The 17,774-nt window shown below is 49.1% G+C and overlaps 4 protein-coding genes across 9 annotated transcripts; 1 reads left to right on the top strand and 3 right to left on the bottom strand.

Moving 5' to 3' along the window:
* Positions 1 to 1,013: 1,013 nt before the first annotated feature.
* mzt2b (mitotic spindle organizing protein 2B) lies at positions 1,014 to 5,016 on the bottom strand. 4 transcript variants are annotated; one of them, XM_084693368.1, is made up of 6 exons: positions 4,998 to 5,016; positions 3,802 to 3,919; positions 3,409 to 3,621; positions 3,139 to 3,302; positions 2,238 to 2,375; positions 1,014 to 1,680 (listed from the first exon to the last, which is right to left on the bottom strand). In XM_084693368.1, exons 3-6 carry the CDS (start codon positions 3,591 to 3,593, stop codon positions 1,523 to 1,525), a joined length of 645 nt encoding a protein of 214 aa, XP_084549494.1. In that variant the 5' UTR covers positions 3,594 to 3,621; positions 3,802 to 3,919; positions 4,998 to 5,016; the 3' UTR covers positions 1,014 to 1,522. The 4 variants fall into 4 exon arrangements, with proteins under 4 accessions (XP_084549494.1, XP_084549495.1, XP_084549496.1 ...); XM_084693369.1 differs by lacking the exon at positions 4,998 to 5,016 and having other exon boundaries at positions 3,783 to 4,050; XM_084693370.1 differs by lacking the exon at positions 4,998 to 5,016 and having other exon boundaries at positions 2,238 to 2,372; positions 3,802 to 3,966.
* Positions 4,166 to 11,548, top strand: trim23 (tripartite motif containing 23). 2 transcript variants are annotated; one of them, XM_084693366.1, is made up of 11 exons: positions 4,166 to 4,421; positions 5,080 to 5,242; positions 5,347 to 5,468; positions 6,947 to 7,225; positions 7,562 to 7,744; positions 8,087 to 8,302; positions 8,530 to 8,664; positions 8,782 to 8,911; positions 9,005 to 9,115; positions 9,252 to 9,376; positions 9,671 to 11,548. In XM_084693366.1, the coding sequence occupies exons 1-11, from the start codon at positions 4,329 to 4,331 to the stop codon at positions 9,848 to 9,850; spliced, it is 1,737 nt and encodes a 578-aa protein (XP_084549492.1). In that variant the 5' UTR covers positions 4,166 to 4,328; the 3' UTR covers positions 9,851 to 11,548. The 2 variants fall into 2 exon arrangements, with proteins under 2 accessions (XP_084549492.1, XP_084549493.1); XM_084693367.1 differs by lacking the exons at positions 4,166 to 4,421; positions 5,080 to 5,242; positions 5,347 to 5,468 and having other exon boundaries at positions 6,951 to 7,070; positions 7,142 to 7,225.
* A 98-nt stretch (positions 11,549 to 11,646) lies between these two features.
* On the bottom strand, positions 11,647 to 15,704 carry ppwd1 (peptidylprolyl isomerase domain and WD repeat containing 1). The gene is made up of 11 exons (XM_084693365.1): positions 15,544 to 15,704; positions 15,281 to 15,383; positions 15,016 to 15,119; positions 14,803 to 14,923; positions 14,196 to 14,643; positions 13,680 to 13,870; positions 13,235 to 13,424; positions 12,956 to 13,137; positions 12,497 to 12,578; positions 12,095 to 12,277; positions 11,647 to 11,870 (listed from the first exon to the last, which is right to left on the bottom strand). Exons 1-11 carry the CDS (start codon positions 15,674 to 15,676, stop codon positions 11,727 to 11,729), a joined length of 1,881 nt encoding a protein of 626 aa, XP_084549491.1. The 5' UTR covers positions 15,677 to 15,704; the 3' UTR covers positions 11,647 to 11,726.
* Positions 15,705 to 15,894: 190 nt separating this feature from the next.
* srek1ip1 (SREK1-interacting protein 1) lies at positions 15,895 to 17,661 on the bottom strand. 2 transcript variants are annotated; one of them, XM_084693733.1, is made up of 5 exons: positions 17,373 to 17,661; positions 17,161 to 17,208; positions 16,826 to 16,984; positions 16,605 to 16,674; positions 15,895 to 16,291 (listed from the first exon to the last, which is right to left on the bottom strand). In XM_084693733.1, the coding sequence occupies exons 1-5, from the start codon at positions 17,383 to 17,385 to the stop codon at positions 16,126 to 16,128; spliced, it is 456 nt and encodes a 151-aa protein (XP_084549859.1). In that variant the 5' UTR covers positions 17,386 to 17,661; the 3' UTR covers positions 15,895 to 16,125. The 2 variants fall into 2 exon arrangements, with proteins under 2 accessions (XP_084549859.1, XP_084549860.1); XM_084693734.1 differs by having other exon boundaries at positions 16,844 to 16,984; positions 17,373 to 17,652.
* Between the last annotated feature and the right edge of the window lie 113 nt (positions 17,662 to 17,774).

Below are 17,774 nucleotides of genomic sequence, written 5' to 3'. Positions count from 1 at the left end.
CCGTGTGCTGCTTCCCCTTGCTCTGTCAAGCCCCATTAAACCTGCTACACCACAGCAATATGGTGCCATCAATTACAGGCACGCCGCCATCAATGAGGAGCGCCGTGGAGAGGAGACGAGAGGCAGGAACACATAAACAGGACAAACGGCCACATAAAAGACTTGCAGCAACATAAAACCTTGCAGGCCGGCCCAGAGATGCACGCGCGCGCGTGCGGTCGATCTCAACAACGCGTGTCCTCAAGCAAGGCGTTCTCACTGAATCGAGGGGAAGAAGACTTACCTAGATCTAGAGCTCACCTCACTGACAAAGCCAGACCACAGTTAGTCACATGCACAGCACATGGCCTTAAGTCTCTACTCACAAAGTCCCCACACTACACTCCCATACCAACACCCACGCAATCGCCGTGGAAGTCTTGGCACAAAATCAAGGTTTGTCAGCGGTAATGTACGGGTGAAAACCCCACTATGCCCTGAAAATACAGAACACAAAAGACCCCAACAATGCAGGAGAGGACCCTGTTCTAGACCAGGAGAATGGGCACACCCTTTGGCTGTAGTGTAAACGCTGCCCCCCTGTGGTCAACAGTCAACTTCAACATTTCGCTGGGGTGAATTGACCAGTTACAGCATGAGGTAGGTCCAAAAAAACAAACAATCGGAACACTCACAATGAGCAGTGTTGTAAGCATAAAAGGAGTGCTTTGTAAAAAAATAAAAATAATAATACAAATAATAATGGGTGGCTTTGGGAACGGAATTAGATGCCAAGACAATCAAGATGTGTTCCAAACGGCTGTGCAGTGATTTGAACGCTCGACAAGAGAGTTGAGAACGTTTGGCTTTGTCAGACCTTATATATATTTGGCTTTGTCAGACCTTCTCTTTAAAAGTGGCGTCAAGACTGAAAGCTGGAATGTTACCTGGAACGTTTCCTATTGACTCTGGTTTTTCTTCTTAGTATAATACGCAGCTGGCACAATAGCTTTAAGACTTTATAGCAGATCAAATTGTAAATAAATGGCACATTTCTTGTACACTTTTATCAAAAGAGTAACATTTTATTGTGTCCTCATTGAATATAACAGTATAGAAACAGTTGGTTCCCCACAATGAAGGCTATTCCATTACACTTACAATGTATTCAATGTCCATTTAGTCCAAATGATAAACAATAACCGTACAAGCAAATACAAAACATTGGCAATAGATGCAGGCAGAAGCACAGCATTAAATCCCCCCCAAAACACAACCTACAACGTGAATCGTTTTCATACCGAACAGACCCCAAATGTTATTCGGGAATGTTCTAGTATTTTTGTCACCCACTCCACTCTGCGCGATCATTAGCGAAACTTCAACAGTCTCACTCTCAAAAACTCCATCCAGCAGTAAGAGTTTATTGGATGTTTTGAGAGACTCAACCCAGTATGGACATAAAGGTCAGAGGTCAGCGTGTGGGAAGCTCTGGGTTAGCCGGAGGTGACCTCAAAGTGAGAGAGAGGGATTCTCCTGTGGGCTAGTTGGAGGTCATCTGTGAGGAGGAGCTGCTGCTGGCTGAACTCTTTGTGGTCTTCTGCCCCCTGGTGGCGCTGGCCTGTCGTTGCAACCGCTGGCTGGAACCCTCTCTGTCCCTGCTGGTCTTGTCACCATGAGCCACGCCTACTTTGCTGCGCACTGAGGACACAACCAATCAGCATTCGATGAGTCGTAAGTAGGAGACAGGAAGGAGGAGAGAGAGAGAGCAAGAGAGAAACAGAGAGAGGGAGAAAATGACAGATTTATTTTTAAATTTTAATTACTGGTTGAACTCAGAGTAGGATAGAACCATGCAGAGGAGCCTTGAGCAATTAAAAGATGATAAAATGGTTGGAATGTGAGATGTTTCTCTCTTGGACGAATCCAAATGATTCTACAGCATGCCATGCACTCTTACCTCCTTCACATTGACAAGGCAAAATGAGTCACTGAAGCACAATGACAAACGACAACAAACTCTATTCAGACTTTCTAGTTTCTAATGACCGAAGGCGGTGGATGACTGCGATCAATTTCAATCCGAACCAAACAACCGGAATGCAGGAATGCAGAATGTTCTTTCTCTCTTACATACATAAACACACACACACACACACACACACACACAGCAGACTTGAGAGTGTGGCTGGGCAGACAGACAGACAGAAGCAATCGATCGATGGCTAGCGAACACAGAGGCAGCGCGGAGGGGGGACCTTGAGGGTGTGAGGAGCTAGCGTCTTGGGGGCCGTGGACCCCGATCTTAGTGTTGCCTCTGGAGGCTCGGGGGCCCGAGCTGGAGGGGGGAGGAGCCGGGGGCTTAGTGCTCTTGACTGACACTACAGTGTCATCTTCTTCAGGAAACAAACCATGGAACAGTAGATACACACACACAGCATACACACACACAAAGCATACACACACACACACCATACACATCGTGGCCGTGCACAGGCCACGTTGTGTAGACAAAACAAACATATAGAGAAAGGAGTAAGACAAGAATTAGAGAGCTAACGGAAGTGTGAAGTCGGAGGAGTTGGACATTGAATGTATATATTTGTTTTCAATATTTATTTCCTATACTCCTTTTTCCTCCCATTGATTTTCAGTCACTTGACAGTGACGTGAGCTTATGGGTGGGAGGGGGGGGGGGGGGGGGGGGCATGCCAGTAGGTCAGTGAGGGAGGTACAACAGAAGCAGGACTGTATTAGGCAATATAGATATAGCTATGGAGGGTATAGCTATGGAGGGTATAGCTATGGCTATTGAGGGTATGGCTATAGAGGGGCTGCAAGACAAGAAGAGTATAGGTTAAGATTTAAAGCAGAGATGCATTAAGAGGTATCTTACTTTACCTAGAGTGTGTGTGTATGAGTGCATGCGTAAAGAAAAGGTACTCTTATCTAAACACGGGTTAGTGTGTGTGTGTGGAGAGAGACATATGCTCTGATCCAGAAACCAGTTAGTATGTGTGTGTGTGTGTGTGTGTGTGTGTATGTGTGTGAGTGAGAGTAAAACAGAGTAAGAGAGAGACTTATGCTCTGATCCAGACACCAGTTAGTATGGTGCGTGCGTGTGCGTGTGCGCGTATCGAGAGAGATCGAGACACTGACCTCTGGGTTCTGACGGAGCTGCGGTGTTGGTGGTGTTCGTGTGAGAAGCGGTGGAGGAGTCTCCTAGTGAGATATCAGCTACCCTCTGACCTGCGCACATGGCCTTCAGCGTCTGGAAGACGGCTTGAGGAGCAACGTTCATCTTCAAGAGGTCTACAATGATCCTACAGGCGAGGGAAAGGCAGTTTGGTGATGTTGTCGGATGTTATCCGACCTGCATGTCACATTTAATTAGTTATCGATATCTCTTTTTATTTTGCGTTCACGTACTTGAAGACTTCTTGATCAATGGAGATGCCTGCAGCCTGTGTCAGCTCAAACAGCTCACTCTCCTCCGCGTTGAGAATCTTCTTCTTTTTAATGGCATACTTCTGGACGTTTCCGCTAACTGTGACTCCCAAAGCAGGGGAGTCCGGGGCTGAGGGAAGCGTGCCAGACTGCTGCGAGAGAGACATCTCGCACTACGGTGTTGTCTTTCTAGGTCTGAGGTAGAAGATGGAAAAGGGTTGCGACGGTTAGCAAGCCAAGCTAGATCATAAACATCCAACAACATCATCATGCAGCCATTTTCGCATTGATATGATTAAGGGCCTCGTTAGAACATTGGAAATAACGATTTAGAATAGCATGATCTAATAATTTACCTAGATTGTTGCTCCTTACCTAAATGTCCAACGGATATACTTGGAGAGAGATGTGTTTAGTAGAGTTTGTTACTACAACACTTTCAAATCAGACGCACAATAATCACGTCATGCCCTGGCTGTATTGCGGTGACGCACTGGAAGATACAAAGTCAAGCACAAAGTATTAAGCTTTTCAGTTGTCGAAATATATCTATGAAAAGCGGTGCATCCTTTCATATCAATGCATTAGGGAAAAAACGGCCAACTATCATGTCCTGCGTTATTATCATTAAAACCCCCTAGAATACGAATTTCTGCTGTGAACAAGGAAACAACTGACGGACTCTTCCAAGTTTCTACGGAGGGTTACCAATTTGATTTCAAGGGCTGCAGTTACAATGTAACACAATACGTTTTGAATATGTTTTGATACATCGATGATAACTTTGGTTTTCGATTATAATATACGTGTATCGTGCATTTGTATATTCACAACCATCGCTAGAACAGTTGCACGATTGCTTGATTCACTGATCGACCAGGCAGAAATGGTCTAGTCGAAGGATGGCCGCGGTGGGCATAAACAAGCAGGGCACAGCAACGACGATGGAAACTTGCGTTCGCCATGGAAAGGGAGCAACTGGAAACACAGTAAAGGTTGGTGCAAAAGTAACTAAAGATGCGCTAAGCTTAACTGTCCAGGATGCTTAATTTGCAGTAAAGCTGTAACAAGGCTTTCGGACCTGTGCCAGTTCTCTTCGTGGCTAGCTTAGCTAGCCTAGCAATGATGCTGGGGCAACGCAGGCAACTTCACACTGCAGGTCTGGTGCTTGGGCGTGTAGATTAAGCTACTGTCAGTGCAGAGAAAAACACGGCCTTGCAAGCTAGCTTGTCACGTCTGTATGCGTACCGTAACGCAGTTCTAGTTCAATGCAACATTTCTCGTTTTTCAAAGCATTTATAGAACAAAAGCTGGACATGGGTTTGTTGCCGTGGTCGGATTGTTACTAAGCAAGCAGCGCTCTTACAATCAAGCTGGCTAGGCTAGCCGCCCCGTAACCTAGCACACGTAGCCAGCTTCGCTTGTCAACCGGCATAGTAGCAGTTGATGTAGTCAACCACAGTAATTGGTAGTGCTAGCTCTTATCTAATCTACACTCTGGCCAGGTCATGTCTTATGTTTTAACCGTAACTAACTATTATAACTAATTGGACAAATGTGCATTCATTTACCAGAGTAGCAGGCAAACTTCTATGAATACATACTGACGTTCAGTTAAGCGTCACCTCTCTTTCATTCGTCAATCTTTTTTAGGTGCTTGAGTGTGGAGTGTGTGAGGATGTATTCTCTCTCCAAGGGGACAAGGTTCCCCGTCTGCTGCTGTGTGGTCACACCGTTTGCCACGACTGTCTAACGCGGCTTCCGCTGCATGGCAGGGCAGTTCGTTGCCCATTTGACCGACAAGTCACTGAACTGGGTTAGTACGACGTTATAAAAATGGGCTAGCACCAAACAATATCACAGCTTAGCCTGCTTTAAAAGTTAATAATGGATGCCAAGTTTAAATAATGTGTCTTATAGGAGACTCAGGAGTGTGGGGGTTGAAGAAGAACTTTGCCCTGTTGGAGCTGTTGGAGAGGCTGCAGAATGGGGCATCCAACCAGTCTGGCATGGCAGAGGATGCGCTGAAAGGCATGGGAGAGGTACAACGCAAAGTTGCAGAATCGCACAAATAACACTTAAAACATCAATATCACTTCACCGCCCATTTATCTCTATTATACAAGCCTTAAGATTTCATTGTGGACCAGATTGTGGAAGAATTTTCCCTCATGTTCTTTTTTTTTTTTCTCCCCCTCTCTCTACTCTCCTCCCCCCCTCTCCCTACTCTCTCCTCCCCCCTCTCCCTACTCTCTTCCCCCCCCTCTCTCTACTCTCCCCCCCCCTCTCCCTACTCTCCCCCCCCCTCTCCCTACTCTTCCCCCCCCTCTCCCTACTCTCCTTCCCCCCCCTGTCCCTACTCTCCTTCCCCCCCCTGTCCCTACTCTCCTTCCCCCCCTGTCCCTACTCTCCTCCCCCCCTCTCCCTACTCTCCTTCCCCCCCTCTCCCTACTCTCCTCCCCCCCCCTCTCCCTACTCTCCTCCCCCCCCTCTCCCTACTCTCCTCCCCCCCTCTCCCTACTCTCCTTCCCCCCCTCTCCCTACTCTCCTCCCCCCCCCTCTCCCTACTCTCCTCCCCCCCCTCTCCCTACTCTCCTCCCCCCCCTCTCCCTACTCTCCTCCCCCCTCTCCCTACTCTCCTCCCCCCCTCTCCCTACTCTCCTCCCCCCTCTCCCCCCTCTCCCTACTCTCCTTCCCCCCTCTCCCTACTCTCCTCCCCCCCTCTACCTACTCTCCTCCCCCCTCTCCCTACTCTCCTCCCCCCTCTCCCTACTCTCCTTCCCCCCTCTCCCTACTCTCCTCCCCCCCTCTCCCTACTCTCCTCCCCCCCCTCTCCCTACTCTCCTCCCCCCTCTCCCTACTCTCCTCCCCCCTCTCCCCCCTCTCCCTACTCTCCTTCCCCCCCTCTCCCTACTCTCCTTCCCCCCTCTCCCTACTCTCCTCCCCCCCCCTCTACCTACTCTCCTCCCCCCTCTCCCTACTCTCCTCCCCCCCTCTCCCTACTCTCCTTCCCCCCTCTCCCTACTCTCCTCCCCCCTCCTCACCTACTCTCCTCCCCCCTCTCCCTACTCTCCTCCCCCCCTCTCCCTACTCTCCTCCCCCCCTCTCCCTACTCTCCTTCCCCCCCTCTCCCTACTCTCCTCCCCCCTCTACCTACTCTCCTCCCCCCCTCTCCCTACTCTCCTCCCCCCCCTCTCCCTACTCTCCTCTCCCCCTTTCCCTACTCTCCTCCCCCCTCTCCCTACTCTCCTCCCCCCCTCTCCCTACTCTCCTCCCCCCTCTCCCTACTCTCCTTCCCCCCTCTCCCTACTCTCTTCCCCCCCTCTACCTACTCTCCTCCCCCCCTGTCCCTACTCTCCTCCCCCCTCTCCCTACTCTCCTCCCCCCCTCTACCTACTCTCCTCCCCCCCTCTACCTACTCTCCTCCCCCCCTCTCCCTACTCTCCTCCCCCCTCTCCCTACTCTCCTCCCCCCTCTCCCTACTCTCTTCCCCCCCTCTCCCTACTCTCCTCCCCCCCAGTGTATAATCCGCTGTGACGAGGATGAGAGCCACACTGCCTCCATGTACTGCACGGTCTGCGCCACCCACCTGTGCGCTGACTGCTCCCAGCTCACCCACTCCACCCGCACCCTGGCCAAGCATCGCAGAGTGCCCCTGGCGGACAAACCGCACGAGAAGACCCTGTGCACCCAGCACCAGGTCCACGCCATCGAGTTCGTCTGCCTGGAGGACGCCTGCCAGCCGGGCCCGCTCATGTGCTGTGTGTGCAAGGAGTACGGAAAGCACCAGGGACATAAGGTAGGAGAGGACAAACACCAGGGACATAAGTATATTGTAAATAATAAAAACTATGGTAAAAGAGCTCTAAAATTGCTATGAGGCAGCTGAGCAAGCATCCCAACCAAAGGATCGATACACACAGACAAACATACACAGTTTGAGTCTCCAAATTCCCTACTCGGTTCCATATTTCAGTTTTATATTTGCGAGTGACTCCATCCTTTTGCACATTTAAGTATAGGTAGACCACATATTTAAGGTAAGATTCCTGCATGTTGATTGTATATACACCTTCCTGCCAAAGTAAATTCCTGGTCGATTTTAACACCTATTCTGATCCTGTTCCTCTTTCAGCACGCCGTACTGGAAGCGGAGGCCAATCAGATCCGTGCGTCCATCCTGGACATGGCCCACTGCATCCGCAGCTTCACCGAGGAGGTGTCCGACTACTCCCGCAAGCTGGTGGGCATCGTGCAGCAGATCGAAGGAGGGGAGCAGATCGTCGAGGACGGGGTCGGCATGGCCCACACCGAACATGTAAGAGCAGCACAGTGTGGTCGTCGCAAATGAAATGCGTATCTCTTCAAACGAATAAACTGACTCACACGTGTACATATTTGCATAACAGTACTGTGCAAAAGTCTGACAAATGGTCTGACAAATATGAAAATAGAAATATTATAGCAAGAATACTTCGAAATGAAAAGACCAAACGAAACATTTTCTCAACGTTACACTTTCAAACTTCCGTACAAACACAGAACACCCAAACTATTTAAAGAGGATGATCCATGCCAAAGAACCGGCCGGCCGTGGTTGCGACAGCGCCTATAAACCCCCGCCCTCCCCCCCCCCCGTCCCCCCCCGCTGACCCCTCAGGTCCCGGGCACGGCGGAGAGCGCCCGCTCCTGCGTGCGCGCCTACTTCGCCGACCTCCACGAGACGCTGTGCCGGCAGGAGGAGATGGCGCTGAGCGTGGTGGACGCCCACGTCCGCGAGCGCCTCATCTGGCTCCGGCAGCAGCAGGAGGACATGACCATCCTGCTGTCGCAGGTCTCCACCGCCTGCCTGCACTGCGAGAAGACCCTCCAGCAGGTGGGAGGGGAGGAGGGAGGGGAGGAGGGAGGGTGGGGATTGGGGAGGGAGGAGGAGAGGGAGGGTGGGGACATGGGTGGGTAAAGGAGGAGGGGGGGAAGGAAGAGGGGGGTGTACAGGCGCAGGAGGTGTGGTGGTGCTGTTGGAGGTGTGATGCTGCTGCTGTCTGTTGGTTGAGAGGGGTCAAAGGTCACTTTTTTCCCCCCCTCCCCCCCTTGTGGTTGTAGGATGACTGCCGGGTGGTGCAGGCCAAGCAGGAGATCAACCGGCTGCTGGAGACCCTGCAGAAGCAGCAGCAGCAGTTCACTGAGCTGGCAGACCACATCCAGCTGGACGCAGGCATCCCCGTCACCTTCACCAAGGTGACCACGCCGCCCACACTTCCCCTGACCTCACCCCCGACCTCACGGGTAATAACAATGTCACGCTGGTGTTTTTTTTTTTTTGTGTGTGATTTTATTTTGAACTCCGCTCCTCAGGACAACCGGGTTCACATCGGTCCAAAGATGGAGATCCGGGTGGTGACTCTGGGGCTGGACGGAGCGGGGAAGACCACCATCCTCTTCAAGCTGAAACAGGACGAGTTCATGCAGCCCATCCCAACCATAGGTACCGTTCCTACCCGCTACCCCCCCACTCTTTTCTCCACGGCTGTGTCCCAGTACACCTGTCCTGACGCGTGTGGTTTTGCCGCGCTCTCAGGCTTTAACGTGGAGACCGTGGAGTACAAGAATCTCAAGTTCACCATTTGGGACGTGGGTGGCAAGCATAAGCTCCGCCCTCTGTGGAAGCACTATTACTTGAACACGCAAGGTACACTCCAACTGTGCATTTACACCAACCAGCACTCCATACTTAATGATACAGGAACTCCATGATGTAGTGATGATGTAGTGATGATGTAGTGATGGAATGGGCACCTAACCCCCCCCTGTTCCTCCCTGTGCAGCGGTGGTGTTTGTGATTGACAGTTGCCACAGAGACAGGCTGATGGAGGCCCACAGCGAGCTGGCCAAGCTGCTGACGGAGAAGGAGTTGCGAGACGCCCTGCTGCTCATCTTCGCCAACAAGCAGGTACAGGGGAGGGAGGCTTTTGCAGGTTGGGATGTCCGCACCTGTGTTTACATTTAGTCATTTAGCAGACGCTCTTATCCAAAGTGACTTACAGTAAGTACAGGGACATTTCCCCCCCGAGGCAAGTAGGGTGAAGTGCCTTTCCCAAGGACACAACATCATTTGTCACGGGCAGGGGAATCGAACTAACAACCTTCTGATTAATAGCCCGACTCCCTAACCGCTCAGCCATCTGACCCTCATGTGTTCCCGCTGTCCTGATCGACGAGCCCCTTGCTTCCGCCCTGTGTGCAGGACGTACCGGGGGCGGTGTCTGTGGAGGAGATGACAGAGCTGCTGAGCTTACACAAGCTGTGCTGCGGGCGGAGCTGGCACGTGCAGGGCTGTGACGCTCGCAGCGGGGCGGGCCTCCACGAGGGCCTGGACTGGCTCTCCAGGCAGCTGGTGGCTGCAGGGGTCCTGGACGTGGCTTAGACCTGACCCCCACTGCCTCTTGGCTCCTTCCCCTTCCTCCTCCCCCCACCCCTCTCCAGCACTCCTCCCTTCCCTTCCTGCCTCCCTCGCCCCCCCTTCCCTTCCCTCCCCCGATCACGGACTTGTTTACCCCCAGCATCATCGCCAGCCCCCCCTCCTTCTCTCTGACCTTCACACGCTCGGTAACGGAGGCAGGTGCTCGGTAACGGAAGCGAGAGAGAGAGAGAGTTAGAGGTCTGCGGTAGCCGACCGCGGTGTGGCCCAACCTACCGCGTTCTCAAGTCACCCCGCCCCAATCCCTCAACACGCCCCCATGCCTCTAACCCCAAGTGAATTCATCATCAGCCCCTTTATTGTTCGCGTGGCTTGACACGGTGTGCGAATAAGTAAGGTCTAACGTTAGGGACGCTTCAAAGCGTCCTCTGTTTTCTGGTCTCTCGGGACAACGCGCCCATCCCGACCTCAATGCCTGCTGCTTGAGGGAAGTTCATCATCGTCTAACTTTGTTTGTCTTTCACCAACTAACTCTGTTTGAAAGTGGGCGATGGATCAACAATGTCCAGTTTTTGAGCATGTCCAGATGTTACCAGTAGCTAAAGCCCTGGCCTCGTCTCTACACCGTTATTTCCATATTACTCACAAGCTCTGCTTGTAACTTAGGATGAATCCAATTCTTGTGCAAGGTATGAATATCTATCCTATATAACAGCATGATTCAGAACATTTACAAACCTGTGAAGGTTCTCTCTCTCTCTCCCCATAGGCTTTTGTGGTAACATCTCTGCTGTGACAAAGCTTGGCTCATAAATTAAATGGTCCAATATCTTAAAATGCAGCTTTTCTGCTGCCTTGGTGTCTTATAAGCAATAGGAGGAAGTGAGGTCACATGTCATGGGTTCTATAAATACATTTGGTTTATTTGGGGTACTGGTTCCTTGTGTGACAACTGGGCTTGAAATGTCATCCAAGTTGAGGCATTGGATGAGATTGTTTGTTTTACTGAAAAGTTCCCAAAAAATCGCAGTTTACTGATATTTGTTTTATTTTATTTATGGGTTTGGTTGAGAATAACGTTATGGAAGTTGATTGTGGGAAACGTTTGAACTGTATATAAATATGCGTTCATTTAGCCTCCTATTTTGTGGAGCGTCGTACACAGAACGCCATGTATACACTTCAGCCTTCATTCATTTGAAACCAAATAGAGAAAAGTCTGCTGTTTATTAATGACATCATGTTCTAAATTATTAGCGCAAAATAATAATGCCCTTTTTAAATGACTCGCACCCATCTCTTCAGTCATCTGTTCAAACTCCTGTCTGGAGTGCTTAGGAATCGTTACACGTTACATTAACTATGCAGTACATGTGACACGTAGATGAACATGAACATCTCTGAAAATCCTGTGTTATTGTATCGGAGAACCATCCTTTGGTTTGAATTAACTTTCCTCATTGCTATGTAATGTTTACTTCTTGTATCTATGTATTAAAAAAAAATTACGCATGTGTTGGTGAAAGCCTTTCCTCGCTTAAGGATCTCAATTTGTGAAAAAAATATTTCTGATGTGAGTTTTTGAAACATTTAGCACCGTGCACATCTACACATTTGTTACAAGTGGACTTGATAATGGCTTTTGTAAATCATTCATGATGTGGCGCTATTAAATAAAAAGCAGGTGATGTACTTCAATCATCATTGCTGTGTCTTCGATCTGTTCACAGCCCCAGACGTGAAGTAAAAAAAAATATGTTGAGAAGCAACGGTAAAGTCAATGATGCACACAATGAGATGGATCGATGCTTTCTTGAGCAACTCAAGCTTTTACTGATATAAAAAAGGTATTTGTACATTGCAGTGTGGTAGCAGAGCATGCTCATTTGACGGTGATGTTGATGATGCTGATGTCCTCGTAGGGTTTGTCGGTTTTGGGGTTGACTTTGACGTTAGAGATCCTCTGGACAACCTCCATCCCTTTGGTACTCCGTCCAAAGACTGTGTGCTTGTTATCCAACCAGGGCTAGAAAGAATCATAAGATTTCAGTCTAAAACAAGTTTTGGGCATCTATCCTCATTCATCTATACTCAGTTCAACCCCTACCCCAACCCCCCAAAAAGGTTTTCACTAACCCCCAAATGTAACCCCAAAAATCTACCTCCAAACAAACTTAAAACTATCCCTGACTCAACCCCCCTAAAAACAGACACACACACACACACACAGCAGCAACACCCTCTCCTCACCGTGGGAACGACAGTGATGAAGAACTGGGAGCCGTTGGTGCCGGGGCCTCCGTTGGCCATGCTGAGGGTGTAGGGCCGGTCGTGACGCAGCGTGGCGTGGAACTCGTCCTCAAACTCCCCGCCCCAGATGCTTTCTCCTCCCATCCCTGTTCCTGTGGGGTCCCCCGTCTGGATCATGAAGCCCTGGAAGAAGACAGAAGACCTCCAAGTCAGACACATTTCTCTCTCTTTTTCCCAATTCCTCACAGAGCGATACGTGTGTCATCGTCACTCCTGACTCATATGCGAAGCCCTCTGTAACTGCTTGTAAAAACAGCTAAATAAATCAAGAATTGATTAGTCTCTTTCTCACAAAGGAGGAAGGGCCTGTGCGATACTTAAACGGCCTGCATGCATCTGTACTTTTATGACTCGATGGAAGATGTGTCCGTTGAAGTAACCGTTCCTGCTGTGCACGCAGAAGTTCTCCACCGTCTTGGGACACCTGAGGTGTGGAGGAACCAAAGACACCGTCAGCCACGCGCACACACACACACAACGCCAGACCATGAACTCCATTCACACACATGATTGTTGGTTTGAAGACAACGCGAGCTGACAGGCTCATTGTCTTGTGAAGGTTTACATTACATTTAGTCATTTAGCAGACGCTCTTATCCAGAGCGACTTAAAGTAAGCACATGGACATTCGCCCCCCCCCCCGAGGCAAGTAGGGTGAAGTGCCTTGCCCAAGGACACAACGTAGTTTGGCACGGACGAGAATCAAACCGGCAACCTTCTGATTACTAGCCCGACTCCCTCACCGCTCAGCCATCTGACCCCCCCCCAGGTTTAACATGTGCCGTGGTGGTGTAAACGTACTCCACGGGGAAGAGCTTGATGTGGATGTCTCCCATGGTGGTGTGGATGATGGCGCTGTCCGACACCCTCTTAGGCCCCTCCGCCTGAGTGGCTGCCATCACCTCCTCCTTGGAGGGCTTCTCGTTGAAGATGTCTCGGTCCGACTCGGCACTCTTCGTGTCCTCCGGCTCCCGTTTGGAGAACTGCAACCCGCAGAGAAAATCAGAAAAAGGTTCCCCCCCCCCCCCGCCAGACGATCGTGGTTCCAAGCGCCCGTTTGCCCCCAGAGGGACGTCTCACCATGTAGAAGCGGTTCTTCTTGAAGGCGGTGCAGAAGACGGTGGGGTCGGGGTCGCTGTTCTGCAGGGCGGGGTTGTCTGATGCCTTCATCTCGATGGTGGGGGCCACCTGGGAGGCCTTAGCGATGCCCTGGAACAGGCTCAGCTTCACCACACGGATGTTCTCCAGCTTCCCCAGGATCCGCACACACCTAAGGATACCGGGAGAGAACCCACACATGATGGGGGTTCATACAGCACATGTATGTTGTATACAGAATATCCTGACTCGACGGTATAAATCACTCTTCACGTTGACAAACCCGTCCTTTAGCCGCTAAACTTCCCCAGATGGGTTTCAAGTCATGGATGTTTTGTTTTTCTAGAAACTTCTACGGGACAAAACCGGCACCCAACCGCCAGGTTAGCGATGGGTTTTTCCCGGATCGTTCTTCTTTCCGCTGTACCTGTTGGTTTCCAGGTTGATGACCTTGATCCCCAGCATGGTCCCGTAGAGGACAAAGTGACCCGTCTCGTCGAAGATGATGTTGGTCAGTCGGATCCCATCCACCTTCTCCAGCTCCCGCTCCACCGCCATCCTCCGGCCAAACTCCATGTCTGGGAGCTGCTGTCTCATCTGCTGAAGCTCTGTGAACATCTAGTGGAAACGCGTGCGTCGTGAAGACACTTGACCGGAACGCGGTTGTGATTGACACTTTGATTTTGGCGCTCAAGTAGCGAAAATTGGGGTTATTACAGACATTTAGCAGACGCTCTTATCCCGAGCGACTTACAGTAAGCGCAGGGACATTCCCCCCCCGAGGCAAGTAAGGTGAAGTGCCTTGCCCAAGGACACAACCGTCATTTGGCAAAGCTGGGAATCGAACCGGTAACCTTCTGATTACTAGCCCGATTCCCAAACCGCTCAGCCACCTGACTCCAAGACAGACAGTGATGGGTTGGGGGAGAGGGGGGGGACTTACTGTAAGCGACTCATCGAACACCCTCATCAGTTTCCCTGTCAGGAAGCGGAAAATCCTCACTTTCCGGTCGGTGGCGATGGTGGCCATTTTCTTGCCGTCGTAAGAGAACGCCAGGCTCGTGGGGTAGGTTTTGTGTTTGGCAAATTCGTACAGGTCTGTGTCCGTTTTGAACTCCCAGTCCACATACCGTGGGAATTTGAACTCGTTTGGGAGGCCGGTCCAGTATTCCACCATTCCCGCCTTGTCAGCGGAGACGATGACTCGGAACCTGGCGTTCAGGCGGATCTGGGACAGCGGAGAGGAGTGCATCTTGTCAAAGGTGTGGAGCCGCTCGTTGTCTCCTCGTCCGTCGTAGACGAAGATCTTCCCTGTGGCCTTGTCCGAGCAGGCCACAGTGGAGATGGCGTCTCCCGGGTTGTATATCCACTCACACTGCCCTGGGTGGAAGCTACGCATCACAAGAGCACGGAAATTGTTTTGTAAACACGGCCGTTAAAGTGGCGGCACAGTAACCGTGAAGTCAACGCACACACACACACACACACACACACACACACACACGGTTATAATCTTCGGCTAACTCAAAGGGTAGGTCGTGAAAACGTACCCCAGTTTCAGCATGTTGATCATGTCGAAGTTGACGACGTCGAATACTTTCATGGCTTGGTCGTCGCCCACTGAACAGAACAGGGCACCCTCAGCGCTGACACAAATACATTCTATGACACCTGTAGACACCAGATTGTTTACAGTCAACATCATTGACCTGACCGCACCGTGTATGTGTGAAGGGTGTCAACCTGTGATTGAAAAAAAATACCCAGATGGCTGCGGAAGTGTTTGACGAACTCTATTCCGTGATCCTCCTTCTTTTTCCAAAACTTCACGTGGCCATCTTGACTAGCTGTGATGATGAAGTCTGTCCTGAGACACAATCACAGGAAGTACAATAGTAAGTCAAGAGACAGACGTTTCATGATGGTGTGTTTATCAAGGTTCTCTGGTTGTTTTTCCTTATACGCAATAAAGCTTGCGCCCCCTGGCAGGACACGCGCTGTATGGGTTGTTACTTGTTGTGAACTTACTTGGAGCAAACAATGTGCGTGATAACGTCTCTGTGCATGTAGCTTCGTTCATACATGGCAGCTGACGGCAAGTTATCCAGGTAGACGCGTTCATATTCAAGCACTGGTAAAAATGAACACACACAATCACCGATGAGAACGTAAAGTTATATTGGCTTAGCTAGGCTAGCGCAACAGGCTAGGTAGCTACTTCAGCCATGGCGAACTCTAGCCACCCGAGGTTTTATTCATTTTCTAAAAGCTCCTGTGTCTCAAAAACATACCTTTTCTCTTTTTTGACTGTGTGGCTTCCTCTGGCATGGGCCCAACCCATTCTTCTTCCTCTCCATCTCCACCTTCTCCCTCATTATCGTCCAGTTTTCGCTTCAGCTCCGCATTATCCGTGGAGGCTGCCATTGTTTCTCAAATATTTGTTTCCGTACACGTACTGGCGGGATCCGGACAATACCTCGAAGGCGTATTTCGCCCCCTACAGTTCAAAACAGTAATAATAACCATCTTTAAACTGGTTTGTCAAATCTGAATCGGCTTTGCTGTCTCTGGTTTATGTAAAACGTGTATGTGTTCAAAAAAAAAAAACACTTGAAAATCATAGGAGAGACGAAACACCGTGATAAATGTTATAAAACATTTTATTACTTAGAGTAAATGAACAAAAAGCAGTACACCCACTTCCCAGAAAAGTGGAAAATACAGAGGGGTCTAACTTGTATCAATATACACATGGGGTAAAAATGATTTATGAATACATGACTATTAACCATATGCCATCAGGGTAATATTCACACACAAATTCAAAATCGACCAAAGAAAATTGAAGGAAAAAAAAGAAACGTGTTCATTTTTTAGTCGGTATCTGAAGAACCACTGGAGCTATCAGATGAGGAAGATTCATGTTTCTTTTTCTGCTTCTTCTTATGACGTTCCTTCTTTTCCTTCTTGCCTTTCTTCTTGTGGCTCTTGTGCTTCTTTCTCTTCTTGCTCTCTTCTTCGTCACTTGAGGAATATGTCCTGCAAATAGAGCAAACCGTAATAAAGAATAATCTGGGCGGTAGTAAGTGAAGTTCATCGGGTGAAGAGTGGACTGGTATTCTCCGTTACACAATTTACATTACATTACATTTAGTCATCTATCAGACGCTCTTATCCAGAGCGACTTACAGTAAGTACAGGGACATTCCCCCCGAGGCAAGTAGGGTGAAGTGCCTTGCTCAAGGACACAACGTCATTTTGCACGGCCGGGAACCGAACCAACAACCTTCTGATTAATAGCCCGACTCCCAAACCGCTCAGCCACCTGACCCCAATTTGTAAATATACATACCTCTTTCTTGATTTACTGTCTTTAGTTTTCTTTCTTTTGTGTCGTTCTTTTCTAGAATCATCATGGGAACCTAGATTAAGTCCAGAAGGGGAAAAAAAGACTTTCAATGATAACGTTTGGGCGACACAATCAATGACAACTCCCAATATCTCAACAGTGAACGTTAAGCCTGTCATGTACGCGGTGGTTAAATGTGAGCCAATTGATTAATGGATGATAACCTTTAGAGGGCTGGTTACCTCGGACCGGCTTTTCAGTGCGAACGACTTCCGGCTCATCCTCTTCGCTCTCTTCGGTGCTGGTACTGCTCACATCCAGAACTATGTCCTTCTGGGGGTCCACGCGCACAAAGTTGCGACACTCAAAAGTCAAGTGTCCAGCTGAATAAGAGGGGAGAAAGTTGCATGAGAGTACGACAAATGAATCCATATTATGTTTTCAAGTCATATGACACACACACATGCTATTTTATCGCTTTATTGTAAAATAATCACATATGGGTAAACGTCCATAACAATAGTTTTTATACAATGTTCAGTTGTTCAAAAACACTTACGGTAACCACATTTCTTGCATCCAGCTCTGATGTTGTCCTTGTTGGGACCTGGCGATGCAAGATGAAATACAAAATTACTGAACGTGCGTCGTTGTTAGCTAAGTTTAGTTAGCTAGTCAGCTAACAAGATGTTTCGTATAAATAAGCAGTCACTAATAAACTTTACTGGAAATTTTATGAGGAGAAAAAAACTATTTATTTGAGATGCATACCTGGCACAGCCATAATCGAATGTAAAAAGGTAAAATCGTTCCAAACTGTGAAAAGTGCGGCAACGTTAGCAAGTTGGCCGAATTCCCCGTGAGTCCTCTACAAAATACTGGCGACTAGGAAACAATGAAATCCTACATTTAGGCATTCATGAGGGCTTAGTTCAACTAAGTTAATAAAATCCCGTTAATAAAAAAACTGCCCCAGTTCTTTCATATCTTAAAATTATATAGAAAACATAATTTCCAGGAATATTATTGTATAACTAAATGAATACTTAATCTACATTCCCAACTTAACTAAAGTACTTCGAGATTGTAGCTTTGTTTCTTTAGGGATTGGTTAGAGTGTAACACCATAGGTTTCCTGGTTTTGTAAACGGGCGTAATTGCTTGTTCTAAACT

This window comes from Hypomesus nipponensis, chromosome 27 (genome assembly GCF_054491055.1).
Source record: "Hypomesus nipponensis isolate SF chromosome 27, ASM5449105v1, whole genome shotgun sequence".
Classification (NCBI taxonomy): domain Eukaryota; kingdom Metazoa; phylum Chordata; class Actinopteri; order Osmeriformes; family Osmeridae; genus Hypomesus; species Hypomesus nipponensis.
Note: the sequence above shows the minus strand (reverse complement) of the source record. Positions and strands in the feature narration are given on the sequence as shown.